The sequence below is a fragment of the Salmo trutta genome, chromosome 25 (genome assembly GCF_901001165.1).
Source record: "Salmo trutta chromosome 25, fSalTru1.1, whole genome shotgun sequence".
Classification (NCBI taxonomy): Eukaryota; Metazoa; Chordata; class Actinopteri; order Salmoniformes; family Salmonidae; genus Salmo; species Salmo trutta.
In genome coordinates this window covers 12516309-12532174 of record NC_042981.1, presented here as the reverse complement: position 1 = coordinate 12532174, position 15866 = coordinate 12516309, and the positions used below count along the sequence as shown (strand labels likewise).

General features: G+C 46.8%; 1 protein-coding gene across 1 annotated transcript in view; it reads right to left on the bottom strand.

Annotated features, from left to right (window-relative positions):
- LOC115162034 (spectrin beta chain, erythrocytic-like) overlaps nt 1-15866 on the bottom strand; it is a 78129-nt gene that overhangs the window by 46073 nt on the left and 16190 nt on the right. The window contains 3 exon segments of the mRNA XM_029712952.1: nt 55-158; nt 1953-2126; nt 3847-3998. Coding sequence (XP_029568812.1) covers nt 55-158; nt 1953-2126; nt 3847-3998 — 430 coding nt within the window.

Sequence of the window (15866 nt, the reverse complement as noted above, 5' to 3'; positions counted from 1 at the left end):
TGTCAATACTGACAGTTCTGTAAATTTCTTTGGATTAGCCTTTTTTAATCTCACCCGGCAGTCTTCATCTGGCACCAGAGTAGCAGAGCGTCCTTGGCTGTGCGGCTCTGCCGTTGAGTCCCGTCTACCTGTCCCATCTCCACCACAATGTCTTGGATCTGTCGGACAGGGACAGGAGGGACAGAGAGTCAACTACATGAATATGGAATTTACACTAGACTAGATAGTTCTTATGTGGAGACCAAACAGACATAACAAAACCTACATGTTGACGGACACCAAGACAGTTGTGAAGAGCGCACGTCAACGCCTATTCAAATCAAATCAAATTGTATTTGTCACATACACCACTTGGTATAGAGGTCCTGGATGGCAGGAAGCTTGGCCCCAGTGGTGTACTGGGCCGTACACACTACCCTCTGAAGTGCCTTGCGGTCGGAGGCTGAGCAGTTGCTGTACCAGGCAGTGATGCAACCGGTCAGGATGCTCTCGATGCTGCAGTTGTAGAACCTTTTGAGGATCTGAGGACCCATGCCAAATCTTTTAAGTCTCCTGAGGGGGAATAGGTTTTGTCGTGCCCTCTTCACAACTGTCTTGGTGTGCTTGGACCGTGTTAGTTTGTTTGTGATGTGGACACCAAGGAACTTGAAGCTGTCAACCTGCTCCACTACATCCCCGTTGATGAGAATGGGGGCGTGCTTGGTCCTCCTTTTCCAGTAGTCCCCCTCAGGAGTTGAAGGTTTGGCATGGGTCCTCAGATCCTCAAAAACTTCTACAGCTGCACCATCAAGAGCATCCTGACTGGTTGCAGCACCACTTGGTATGGCAACTGCTCGGCATCTGACCGCAACGCGCTACAGAGGGTAGTGCGTACGGCCCAGCATATCACTGGGGCCAAGCGTCCTGCCATCAGGCCCTCTATAACAGGCGGTGTCAGAGGAAGGCCCTAAAAATATATTTTCTTACTTACTTAAAAAAAAAAATCTGCATTGCTGATTAAGGGCTTGTAAGTAAGCATTTCACGGTAAGGTCTACCTACACCTGTTGTATTCGGCATATTTGACATGCAGTGTATAGTGTAGATATTGTATATTTTAGAATGGGAGAATGTTTAGCCATAAGCTGCCTATTTCCTATTTTAGGTTGAAATATGAAGAGTATATTTTATTAGTAATGAGGGTAAAACAAGTTAAAACAAGGTTTTAAAAAAAGGCTAATACTAGATCTAGAATCTAATTGAAACCTTGGTTAAATTGATAGAGCGGGGCATGTTAAATCTGTAAATTATCAAGGTTACCATCTTCCCACCAACTACCAACACACTGTCAGTAATTAAAACAGGGATCTGTGAGACGTACGGCTCCTCAGAGGCTAAATTTAGCACCACTTTGCTTCTCTTCTCCTCTGTTTGTTCTGACACTATGTAGGGATGCAGACAGAGGCTAGCTAGTCAACTCTCCTATTTTCTCCTCTCCTCCTTGATGGAGTGAATAATACAGCAACTAGGCCATATTGTTTGAACTAGCAAAGCTAAAAATAACAGTAGGATGTCAAATTAAAAATAAATACTGTATCAGCCTGTTAAAAAGAATCACTGTGTCAGCCCAGATAAAATAATCAAACACACATGGTGTTTTGTTTGGGATGTGGTTTTAGTTTTAGCACCAGATAATGATGGCTGTTGGCTGAAACCAGACTGTATACAGCTCCAGGTAGAGGGGATTTATGTTGAATTCTAGTTCATTGTGTAACCAGTGTTGTCTTTAGTGATTAGATCACCTGGTGGTCCCAGATCAGTTTGTGCTGTCTTGCCACCAGGACATAGAAGTTGGCTATAAAGCACAAACAGATCTGGGACCAGGTATGTACCAGGTGACCAGGTGGTTTAAATTGAGGTCATTTTGTAACCTGTGTTGTTTAAGTGGTTAGTTAGAAGAAGACTCCTAACTCACCTGGAATCTGAGAATTATGGTCCAGATGAGTCCCAGGATGAGGCGGTGGTTGCCGTCGACGATGTCGTGTGATCCCATATTCTCCAGATGAACCCTCTGCTCCTTGAGGAACTGCAGGGCCTTGTCCACGTTCTCCAGACAGTGGATCCGCATACGGCCCTTAGTGGGCTTGGGCTGGAAGGAGGGAGAGAGGGAGAGAATGTGTAGTGTGTGGCTATTTACTGTGCCTTCAGAAAGTATTCAGACCCCTTGACTTTTTCCACATTTTGTTAGGTTACAGACTTATTCTATAATAGAAATAAATAAATCCTTAGCAATCTACACACAATACCCAATAATGAAAAAGCAAAAACAGGTTTTTATACATTTTTGCAAATTTATAAAAGATTAAAAACAGAAACACCTTATTTACATAAGTATTGAGACTTGAAATTGAGCTCAGGTGCATCCTGTTTCCATTGATCATCTTTGAAATATTTCAACAACTTGATTGGAGTCCACCTGTGGTAAATTCAATTGATTGGATATGATTTGGATCGGCACACACCTGTCTATATAAGGTCCCACAGATGACAGTGCATGTCACAGCAAAAACCAAGCCATGAGGTCGAAGATATTGTCCGTAGAGCTCCGAGACAAGATTGTGTTGAGGCACAGATCTGGGGAAGGGTAGCACAAAATGTCTGCAGCATTGAAGGTCCCCAAGAACACAGTGGCATCCATCATTCTTAAATAGAAGAAGTTTAGAAACACCAAGACTCTTCCTAGAGCTGGCCGTCCAGCCAAATTGAGTAATCGGGGGAGAAGGGCCTTGGTCAGGGAGGTGACCAATACCTGATTGTCACACTGACAGAGCTCTAGAGTTCCTCTGTTGATTGGATAACCTTCCAGAAGGACAACCATCTCTGCAGCACTCTACCAATCAGGCCTTTATGGTAGAGTGGCCAGACGGAAGCCACTCCTCAAGACAGCCCGCTTGGAGTTTGCCAAAAGGCACCTAAATACTCTCAGACCATGAGAAACAAGATTCTCTGATCTGATGAAACCAAGATTGAACTCTTTGGCCTGAATGTCAAGTGTCACATTTGGAGTAAAACTGGCACCATCCCTACGGTGAAGCATAGTGGTGGCAGAATCATGCTGTGAGGATGTTTTTCAGCAGCAGGCACTGGGAGACTAGTCAAGATCGAGGCAAATATGAAAGGAGCAAAGTACAGAGAGATCCTTGATGAAAACCTGTTCCAGAGCTCTCTGGACCTCAGACTGGGTGAAGGTTCACCTTTCAACAGGACAACGGCCCTAAACACACAGCCGAGACAACACAGGAGTGGCTTTGGGACAAGTCTCTGAGTGTCCTTGAGTGGCCCAGCCAGAGCCCGGACTTAATCCTGATCGAACATCTCTGGAGAGACCTAAATATAGCTGTGCAGCAATGCTCCCCATCTAACCTGACAGAGCTTGAGAGGAGAAACTCCCCAAATACAGGTGTGCCAAGCTTGTAGCGACATACCCAAGAAGACTCGAGGCTGTAATCGCTGCCAAAGGTGCTTCAACAAAGTACTGAGTAAAGAGTCTGAATAATTATGTAAATGTAATATTTCCGTTCCATTTCTAAAAACCTGTTTTTGCTTTGCCATTATGGGGTATTCTGTGTAGATTGATGAGGGGGAAAAAAACAATTTAATCAATGTTAGAACAAGGCTGTAACCTAACAAAATGTGGAAAAAGTCAAGGGGTCTGAATACTTTGATAAATGAGATTGTGACTGGAGTACACACTGATCTGGATATCATCAGATCATTGACATAACAGGGACAAAAGAAAAGCTACAGAACACACATACAATACATCAGAAATACACACTGTTCACACACACACACACACACCCACGTACCAGTTTCTCTCCAGAGAGGAGCTCCAGTAGTTTGATGAGCATGCGTCCATCCCTGAGGTCCAGGTACAGGTCAGAGATCCGGCAGCTGACCCGGCACAGGATGGAGTTGACCCATTTAGTGAAGGTCTTCTTCTGGACTGCTTCACGCTCATCTACAGGAGGAGAATACTGGGAACTAGGTCAGATATCACCAGATTACACAGTAATAACGCAGCAGTAACCTATTAGTTACCGGTTGACTTATTTTGGAATCATTCAAACAAGCACCACTAGGCAGAACACTGTGGAGTGTATGATGTATGAAAATGTGTGTGTGTGCATGAGTGTGCAATACATTTTTGAAGCTTGGGAATAGACATGAGAATCCACAAGGCCTTTGTAACTAGTCTTTAAAGTATGATCCTACTCTGAGAGTAAGAACGTCAGCAGCACTGTGACTTATGTATTACCAACCTTGATTCATTTTTATTTATTTCACCTTTATTTAACCAGGTAGGCAAGTTGAGAACAAGTTCTCATTTACAATTGCGACCTGGCCAAGATAAAGCAAAGCAGTTCGACAACATACAACAACACAGAGTTACACATGGAGTAAAACAAACATACAGTCAATAATACAGTAGGAAAAATAAGTCTATATACAATGTGAGGAAATGAGGTGAGATAAGGGAGGTAAAGGCAAAAAAGGCCATGGTGGCAAAGTAAATACAATATAGCAAGTAAAACACTGGAATGGTAGATCTGTAGTGGAAGAAAGTGCAAAGTAGAAATAGAAATAATGGGGTGCAAAGGAGCAAAATACATAAATACAGTAGGGGAAGAGGTAGTTGTATGGGCTAAATTATAGATGGGCTATGTACAGGTGCAATGATCTGTGAACTGCTCTGACAGCTGGTGCTTAAAGCTAGTGAGGGAGATAAGTGTTTCCAGTTTCAGAGATTTTTGTAGTTCGTTCCAGTCATTGGCAGCAGAGAACTGGAAGGAGAGACGGCCAAAAGAGGAATTAGCTTTGGGGGTGACCAGAGAGATATACCTGCTGGAGCCGGTGCTACAGGTGGGTGCTGCTATGGTGACCAGTGAGCTGAGATAAGGGGGGACTTTACCTAACAGGGGCTTGTAGATGACCTGGAGCCAGTGGGTTTGGCGACGAGTATGAAGCGAGGGCCAGCCAACGAGAGCGTACAGGTCGCAGTGGTGGGTAGTATATGGGGCTTTGGTGACAAAACGGATGGCACTGTGATAGACTGCATCCAGTTTATTGAGAAGCGTATTGGAGGCTATTTTGTAAATGACATCGTCGACGTCGAGGATCGGTAGGATGGTCAGTTTTACGAGGGTATGTTTGGCAGCATGAGTGAAGGATGCTTTGTTGCGAAATAGGAAGCCAATTCTAGATTTAACTTTGGATTTGAGATGTTTGATGTGAGTCTGGAAGGAGAGTTTACAGTCTAACCAGACACCTAGGTATTTGTAGTTGTCCACATATTCTAAGTCAGAACCGTCCAGAGTAGTGATGCTGGACGGGTGGGCAGGTGCGGGCAGCGATCGGTTGAAGAGCATGCATTTAGTTTTACTTATATTTAAGAGCAGTTGGAGGCCACGGAAGGAGAGTTGCATGGCATTGAAGCTCGCCTGGAGGGTTGTTAACACAGTGTCCAAAGAAGGGCCAGAAGTATACAGAATGGTATCGTCTGTGTAGAGGTGGATCAGAGCCTCACCAGCAGCAAGAGCGACATCATTGATGTATACAGAGAAAAGAGTTGGCCCAAGAATTGAACCTTGTGGCACTCCCATAGAGACTGCCAGAGGCCCGGACAACAGGCCATCCGATTTGATACATTGAACTCTATCAGAGAAGTAGTTGGTGAATCAGGCGAGGCAATCATTTGAGAAACCAAGGCTATTGAGTCTGCCGATGAGGATGTGGTGATTGACAGAGTCAAAAGCCTTGGCCAGGTCAATGAATACGGCAGCACAGTATTGTTTCTTATCGATGGCGGTTATGATATCATTTAGGACCTTGGCGTGGCTGAGGTGCACCCATGACCAGCTCTGAAACCAGATTGCATAGCGGAGAAGGTGTGGTGGGATTCAAAATGGTCTGTAATCTGTTTGTTGACTTGGCTTTCGAAGACCTTAGAAAGACAGGGTAGGATAGATATAGGTCTGTAGCAGTTTGGGTCAAGAGTGTCCCCCCCTTTGAAGAGGGGGATGACCGCATCTGCTTTCCAATCTTTGGGAATCTCAGACGACACGAAAGAGAGGTGGAACAGGCTAGTAATAGGGGTTGCAACAATTTCGGTAGACAATTTTAGAAAGAGAGGGTCCAGATTGTCTAGCCCGGCTGATTTGTAGGGGTCCAGATTTTGCAGCTCTTTCAGAACATCAGCTGACTGGATTTGGGAGAAGGAGAAATGGGGAAGGCTTGGGCGAGTAGCTGTAGGGGGTGCAGTGCTGTTGACCGCGGTAGGGGTAGCCAGGTGGAAAGCATGGCCAGCCGTAGAAAAATGCTTATTGAAATTCTCAATTATAGTGGATTTATCGGTGGTGACAGAGTTTCCTATCCTCAGTGCAGTGGGCAGCTGGGAGGAGGTGTTCTTATTCTCCATGGACTTTACAGTCTCCCAGAACTTTTTGAGTTTGTGTTGCAGGAAGCAAATTTTCTGCTTGAAAAAGCTAGCCTTGGCTTTTCTAACTGCCTGTGTATATTGGTTTCTAACTTCCCTGAAAAGTTGCATATCACGGGGTCTGTTCGATGCTAATGCAGAACACCACAGGATGTTTTTTGTGTTGGTTAAGGGCAGTCAGGTCTGGAGTGAACCAAGGGCTATTTCTATTCCTGGTTCTACATTTTTTGAATGGGGCATGCTTATTTAAGATGGTGAGGAAGGCATTTTTTTTAAAATAACCAGGCATCCTCTACTGACGGGATGAGGTCATATCCTTCCAGGATACCCGGGCCAGGTCGATTAGAAGGCTTGCTCGCTGTAGTGTTTCAGGGAGCGTTGACAGTGATGAGTGGAGGTCGTTGACCGCTGACCCATTACGGATGCAGGCAATATGGGTAAATGGGTCAACGTAACATTGTAAATAGAAATCCAGGACACTTAAATTAGTATGATATATTACGTTTGGTATTGTATGTATTAATTGGTGGTAGCCCATCATCAATTCGTATAATATGTTACGAATTGCAACTCATATAATATGTTGCGAATTTTCATAGGAGAACCCTTTTGAAGAACCCTTTTGGTTCCACAGAGGGTTCTACATGGAACCCGAAAAGGTTCTACCTGGAACCAGAAACGGTTCTACCTGGAACCAGAAAGGGTTCTCCTATGGGGATGGACAAAGAACCCTTATAGAACCCTTTTTTCTAAGAGTGTACGCCCACCCATCCATCCTCCAGACCAACCACCCTCCTTTCATTTTTGCCTTCATTAAGTAACCTTCTATCTTATGTACTGTATGTAACCATACCAAACGTAACATATCATAGTAATTTGAGTGTCCTGGATTTTCATTTACTATGTTACGTCTAGTGTATGAGACCAAGCCTGGGCTGACTACTACCCACCTGGTGGCATTATGTCTCCTTACTGGTTAGCAGTGGAACTCACAGTAACACTTTAAAGCCCCCCTCAACAACTGTCTACGTCCCAAATGGCCCATTAGGGCTCTGGTCTAAGAAGTTTCACTACATAGGGGAAGTAGGGTGCCATTTGGGACGAAGACACTGACAGATGTGCCTCCTACTCAACAACCAATATCCATGTGCTTAAATGAATTTCATTGTGCCTGTATATGACTCAGTCCAAGGTGTGTGTGTGTGTGTGTGTGTGGTGTGGTGTGTGTGTGTGTGTGTGTGTGTGTGTGTGTGTGTGTGTGTGTGTGTGTGTGTGTGTGTGTGTGTGTGTGTGTGTGTGTGTGTGTGTGTGTGTGACCTGCTTGCCTACATGTGTTCCTTCCTCTAATGCTTGTACCATGTTTATCCCTGGTCCCAAATATAACAGTGCAAAATACTGCATCCTTAATGGCTTGTTCTATAAATGATTCAGGCCCTCAGGCTGTGGAGAACAGGGAGAGAGAGAGGAGAGAGAAGAGAGAAGAGAGAAGAGAGAGAGAGAGAGAGAGAGAGAGCGAGAGAGAGAGCAAAAGAAAGGAGGAAGAAAGGAGAGAGGAGGCGGGAGAGGAGAGGAGGAATGCGGAGAGAGAGGGGAGGAGAGAGAAGGAGAGGGAGAGAGAGAAGAGAGGAGAGGAGAGAGAAGAGAGGAGAGAGCAAGATAGATAAGAAAGGAGAGGAGGGGAGGAAGAGAGGAGAGAGAGAAGAGAGAGGAGAGAGGCGGGGAGAGAGAGAGAGGAGAGAGAGAGGGAGAGAGAGAGAGAGAGAGAGAGAGAGAGCAAGAAGACAAGGAAGAAGATAAGAAGGGAGATAGGGAGAGGGAGGGAGAGGAGAGAGGAGGAGAGAGGAGAGGGAGAGGAGAGAGAAGGGAGGAGGAGAGATAGGAGGAGGAGAGAGAGAGGAGAGGAGGAAGAGAGGAGAGAGAGGGAGGAGGAGAAGAGAGAAGGAGAGGAGAGGGAGAGAGAGAGAGAGAAAGAAGAGGAAGAGGATGAGAGAGAGGAGAGAGAGAGAAAGAGAGGAGAGAGAGAGAGAGCAAGATAAGAAAGGAGGAGAGAGAGAGAGAGAGAGAGAGAGAGAGAGAGGGAGGGAAGGAAGGAAGGAAGGAAGGAGAAAGACCCGAGAGAGAGGGAAGAGTGAGATGGAGAGAGAGAGGGAGGCATGGGATAAGACGAAGGGCAACACACTGAGCGAGAGAGAGAGAGAGACAGGTAACCCGGAGATGAAGGGGAAAAGAAGGAGACACACGCAGCTAAAGGAGAGGGGGCAAGGAGAATGACATAAAAAAGGGATAAAGTCTGTATCATTGCTCTCATAATCTATTCTCTGCATTGTGAAAATGTAACACATCTGTCATCTACAGCCATGTTATACAGTCCTGTACTCCATAAGAGACTAGGCAGTATCGTTTAAATTAGTCATGTCCCATTCTGTCACCTCCCTGGTAAATAACAAAGAGCTACAGCACACACTGCCCTACACTGCACAACATCCAAAATAATTTTTAAAGTAATGACAGTTAAAACATGCAAAACAACAGCACCATCTGCGTCCCAAATAGCACCCTATTCCCTACGTAGTGCATTAATTTAGACCAGAGCACTAAAGCACCCTATTCCTACGTAGTGCACTAATTTTGACCCGTAGGGATCCCTTAGGGATTATGTGACATTATAATGGCCTCTGACTACTGGCTCTGGTGTGTTTGAGTGGGACACACTCTCCAGGCTGGCATCGTTCCTCCCAAGCCAGGCCAAGGCTGTCTCAGTACAACGACAAGGCTGAATAATACTCTGGTGTGTTTTGAGTGGACACACTCTCCAGGCTGGCATCGTCCCTCCCCAGCCCAGGCCAAGGGCTGTCTCAGTACAGTGGTCTCCAGACCGTCCCACTCTCTGACCTCCAGTGAGCGACAGCCACAAGCCACCTGACTTAATGATGCTGATGGATTTTCCCTTTACTCAGTCAGAGAGAGCCAGAGAGCCAGAGAGCAGCAGAGAGTCAGAGAGAGCCAGGAGAGTCAGGAGAGCCAGAGAGTCAGAGGAGAGCCAGAGAGCCAGGGAGAGCCAGAGAGAGCCAGAGAGAACAAGAGAGGAACAAGAGAGAACCAGAAAGAGCCAGAGAGAGCCAGGCAGAGCAAGAGAGCCAGAGAGAGCCAGAGAGAAACAGAGGAACCAGAGAGAGACAGAGAGAGCCAGAGAGAGCCGGGTTTTTCCCACAGCCCTGCCTGGCAAGTCACTGAGCACCAGCTAACCAGCCTTCTAGCCTGAGTCATAGTGGCATGGACCTGGGGGCAGGCAGGGACTGGTTGTGTAACCTAGAGGTATAGTTTGGCAGCCAGAACCAAATCTTACCCGTGTGCACTTATGTAACAGTTAATAGTCTGTCACCAGAGACTATAGCAGTCTCTGAACCCGTGGGCTAAACACAACACCCAGAGAATACAACACAACAACGCACAGAGAATACAACACCACAACACACAGAGAATTACAACACCACAGCGAATAGAACAAAACACAGAGAATACAACACAACAACACACAGAGAATACAAACACAACAACACACAGAGAATGCAACACAACAACAAACAGAGAATGCAACACAACAACACACAGAGAATACAACACACAGAGAATAGAACAAAACAACACACAGAGAATAGAACACAACAACACACAGAGAATAGAACACAACACAACTACAACTACAGCACAACTACAGCACAGCTCAACTCAGCTCAACTCAGCTCAACATGCCTTCTAACAGACAGAGGGCACAACCCAACCCAATCCAACACAACACAACCCAATACAACTACAGCACAACTCAATGCAGCTCAACATTGACATCTAACAGACAGAGGGTACAACACAACTCAACCTCAACACAACTCAACTCAACACACTCAACTCAACAATTCTAACAGAAGAGGGCACAACAACAACTCAACTCAACCACAACTCAACTCAACATCTAACAGACAGAGGGCACAACACAACTCAACTCAACACAACTCAACTCAACACAACTCAACACAACATCTAACAGACAAAGGGCACAACACAATAAAGGATCTACAGAAGTTCAGGGACAGAGACAGAACAATGACATTAACAAACCTTATATAACTGTGGGTAACATGGCTAACGTGGCTAATCCTGGCTAACCGTGGCTAACCGTGGCTATTCCTGGCTAGTCACCTTATATACTACTCCCCACCAGAGATCGGTTGTGGGAGATTTGAACATTCCCACGTCGTCCACCCTTCCTACTGTCTCCCCCTCTGTTTACCCCAAAAACATGTACAACCAGTATACAACCTTCTATAACCAAAGTACAACCTGACAACCTGACGAGTTTAGTTGATGGGAAGAATGCTGCAGGAGTCTGGGTCTGGTGTGGAGCATGTTGATGAGAGAACAGACTGACAGAGACACACCAGGGCAGCAGAGGCACCCAGCACAGCTAAGCAACACCTACCCAGGCAGTGGGGGAAACCTTTTAGAATGACATGACTTCAACTCTACACAGGAGCTTGCTGCAGGAGTTTGGCATGGGAGCAGGGTGAGAGGACAGAGACAAAGTAAATGTAAATAAACAATGCATTGCAGAAAGGTACAATTTATAATACATTGGTACTGTAACAGACACCCAAAGACACAGAACAAAGACAGAATGGCATACCAGTTGGCAGAGCAACAGAATAACACAGCGATAACACAGAGATAACACAGAGAAACACAGCGATAACCATCGATAACACATCGATAACACGGAATAACACAGAGATAACACCGAGGATAACACAGAATAACATGGAGATAACACAGAGATAACACAGAGAACACAGAGATAACACAGATAACACTGTATAACATGGAGATAACACAGAGATAACACAGAATAACACAGAGATAAACACAGCGATAACACAGAGATAACACAGCGATAACACAGAGATAACACAGAGATAACACAGCGATAACATGATATAACATGGAGATAACACAGAGATAACACAGAGATAACACAGAGATAACACAGAGATAACACAGAGATAACACAGCAATAACACAGCGATAACATGATATAACATGGAGATAACACAGAGATAACACAGAGATAACACAGAGATAACACAGAGATAACACAGAGATAACACAGAGATAACACAGAGATAACACAGAGATAACACAGAGATAACACAGAGATAACACAGAGATAACACAGAGATAACACAGAGATAACACAGAAAGAATAACACTAACAAAATGAATGATGGAATAACAAAGACATAGGTTAACAAATCATAAATCAATATGAAGAGTAGAGATGATGAAGAGATAACAGAACACACAGAGAGAGAGAGATGAGAGAGAGAAAGAGAGATCATTTAAATTGAATTGAGAGAGAGAGAGCAGACAGTGCCTGAATTACATCATGGGTTTCAGAATCCACTGAATCATTGGACAGTAGAGGCTGGCTTCCTTTCTTATTCCTCCTGTCCTCCTGTCCTCCTCACTAATGTGTTCCTGTCATCAGGGAGCTGGCTAGCAAAAGCTAATGTAAATTCAAGAGTGATGGACAACCGCTCTCTTAGAAAATCGAATAATGGAGAGAAAAAATGGAAGTTAGGAGGGAGAGGAGGAAAGGAGGGGATGGATATTTAATAGATGTTCCACACAGTTATCTGAACATAGAGTTTCTGAAGAGCCTAGGAGAGTCACATAGCTCATCAGGAGAAAAGAAACCAAATGAATACTGTAGCTAGTGTTTATGTTACATCATATTTTGATAATGTCAGGTGAAATATAGTTGGTGAGTACAAGGTGAGTGGTTAAGGGTGGGTAGACAGGTAATAAGGGTGTCAAGATAGTGTTAATACATAATCAGTCCCGCTCGTATTCCACAATAAAAGACTACAACACCAGCCTGCTGAATGGCAGGGGAAAAGGAAAACAACAGTACACCTTTTTAGGAGTTTGCTTCATGAAATATTCAGATCAAACTCAGCGAACAGTTGGGACATAGCCTCTGCTTCCTGAAAATAATAAATACCAAATAAACATTTTTTTAAAGTGCCACTACACTCCCGTGGAATGTCACGGCACTTTCCTTGACTCTCCAGCTCGTCACGGACAGCAGGAGCAATCAAACCACCCACACGCTCGCTCGCATCACAAGCCAGACCTCCCCATCAACCCCTCCTTGACCTAAATCTGTCCCGAACACAGAACGAGGGATGGGAAGGGTACCCTGGGAAACTGTGTTCTCTTCTTTAACCCCTGTAGGGTTGAAGGTGAGAGGTGGGAGGGGATGAACCTGGACACCACCACCACACTGCAAGACTAACCCTAACCCTAACCTAACCTAACCCGAACCCTAACCCTAACCTAACCCTAACCGAAACCCTAACCCTAACCTAACCCTACCCGAACCCTAACCCTAAAGTTAAGTGAGAGAGGGTGGGACTGTGGACCCACCACCCACATCACCACCCCCAGACAGCCTGGACAGTAGTTTACCTTGGCAGCTGCCTGAAGCGTCCATCCCACCAACACCATCATCACCCCCAGCCCAGACCAGCCTCCTGGACAGTAGTTTACCTTGCAGCTGCCTGAAGCGTCCATCCCACCAGCACCATCACCACCCCAGCCCCAGACCAGCCTGGACAGTAGTTACCTTGCAGCTGCCTGAAGCGGTCCATCCCACCAACACCATCACCACCCCCAGACCCAGCCTGGACAGTAGTTTACCTTGCAGCTGCCTGAAGCGTCATCCCACCAGCACCATCACCACCCCAGCCCCAGACCAGCGGACAGTAGTTTACCTTGCAGCTGCCTGAAGCGTCCATCCACCAACACATCACCACCCCCAGCCCCAGACCAGCCTGGACAGTAGTTTACCTTGCAGCTGCCCTGAAGCGTCCATCCCACCAACACCATCACCACCCCCAGCCCCAGCCTGGACAGTAGTTACCTTGCAGCTGCCTGAAGCGTCCATCCCACCAACACCATCACCATCCCCAGCCCCAGACCAGCCTGGACAGTAGTTTACCTTGCAGCTGCCTGAAGCGTCCATCCCACCAACACCATCACCACCCCCAGCCCCAGACCAGCCTGGACAGTAGTTTACCTGCAGCTGCCTGAAGCGTCCATCCCACCAACACCATCACCACCCCCAGCCCCAGACCAGCCTGGACAGTAGTTTACCTTGCAGCTGCCTGAAGCGTCCATCCCACCAACACCATCACCACCCCCAGCCCAGCCTGGACAGTAGTTTACCTTGCAGCTGCCCTGAAGCATCCATCCCACCAACACCATCACCACCCCCAGCCCAGACCAGCCTGGACAGTAGTTTACCTTGCAGCTGCCTGAAGCGTCCATCCAGGATGGAGTTGAAGCAGATGTTGGAGGTGCTGTAGCTCAGACACCTCGCCTTCTTCTACTCCTGCCTGAGGAGGAGGTGGTGGGGGGAGAAGCTGGGCAAGGGGGAGAGGGAGCATGGCGTTGCTGACGTCTGGCAGGGGTTGCAGGTGGTAGGAAGAGGAGAAGAAACAGGAAATGGGGGGAGAGACCCAGACCAGTCCCAGAGGATGAGGGTCTCTAGATCCAGACGTGGGTATGACCGGAGGGTCCCGTTCCTCTCAGGCTGGTGCTCTGTCCTCCTGCCTGGTGGTTCTCCCATCACCCCTCGCTGCCCTCCTCTGGGCTCTGTGGACGGGTGGGGTGCTCCGGCTGCGGTTGCTGCTGCTCAGAGTGGCCCGGAGCGCGCGTCTCTTTCCCTGGGGTGATGGCCCGGTCCCTGGTGGCCTCTCTGTAACTGTCCCTGTCCCCTCCCCAGGGGTCACCACCAATGGATCGGAGGGGTGTGGACCGTCTCCCTGTTAGTTCTCCCGGGTCTCCCTGGTCTTCAGGCTGATCTTGACCTCTCGGAGCCGGGGGTTGGCTGACGGCACGCAACAGACATGGAGACGGGCTGCTCATCTTGAGTCCAACGGTGGAGGGAGTCTGGAGCGGAGAGCTGGGATGAGAGGTGCTCAGCAGCACTCCACTTCTCCCCTCTTTTCTCTCTCGATTCTCACTCTTTTCTCTCCTCGTCTCTTGTTCCCTCTACCTCTCCTGTCTGGCACTCTCTCCTGTTCCCGCCCTCTCTCCTTTCACGCTCCTTCTCTGTTTTCACTCCAGCACTGATGCTGCGCTCTCTCTCTCTCTCTCTCTCTCCAACAAGCTCTCACAGTCTCACGGCAGAATTAGACGTTCATCCATGTTTATCAAATGTCAATTTAGAAGTGTTTAAGGTTAAGTTTAAGTATCAACTCCAAATTCTGAGGGTTGGGCATTATAACTCTGAATGTTTAAGGTAAGGGTTAAGGTTTGGGATAGGCTTAAAACAAAAATATCAAAACTAATTTCTATCACTGGATTTCAACGTGCAACCTTTGGAATTAGAGGCAGATGCTTACGCCTCTCCCCCATCACCATCCATCACCATCCCCATCACCATCCCCACCATCACCATCACCACCCCCCACCATCACCATCACCATCCCCACCATCACCATCCTCACCATCACCATCATCACCACCATCCCCATCACCATCCTCACCATCATCATCACCATCACCATCCCCATTCTCACCACTACCATCCCCATCACCACCATCACCATCACCATCCTCACCATCACCATCATCCTAGCAACACTGAAAACTACAGTACTGAAAACTACAGTACAGTGCTCATTGTTGCCAATAGTGGCTGGTTTTTCTTGCATCTCCCGATGTCCTCAGACATGGATTGACCCCGAATACGGACTTGTATCACCGGGTGACCTGCCTGCTCTCTCGCATCCCGCACTCCGTTCCACTAAGCTCAGCTGAGTGGTTCTTTCTCCAGCGCACCAGCCAGGCATAACAATATGTCCCAGGATTCACATGTGTGTTCCTGACAAGGCTGTGCATCTCCTCTCCTCCCTACACAGCCATGAAATAACCATGGGAAGTGTAGGATGGAGGGCTTATTGTTTCTACATGACTCGGTGATCATACATGTTTACATGTTTAAGTCAGTGGGTGAATATCTATACACCAAAGTGGATCAGAGAAGGGGTTCCCAACATCGGATGAGGAGATTATGAGAATGTACTGTAGGTGTATGTTGGTACAGTAGACCATAGATCATACTCTGTTCACAAGCTGCACATCAATACTGGTGTAAGAGGCATACTCCCTCCTATTCATTCCCTCCCTCGTTTCTCTCTCTCTTCCCCACTTCTATCTTTCATTCCCTCTCTCTCCCTCATTCCCTCCCTCTCTGTGACAGGAAACTGTGATTTTCATTACAGCGACATCAGTGACAGCAACATAACACCAGCTAGCTAGCTCCCACCACAG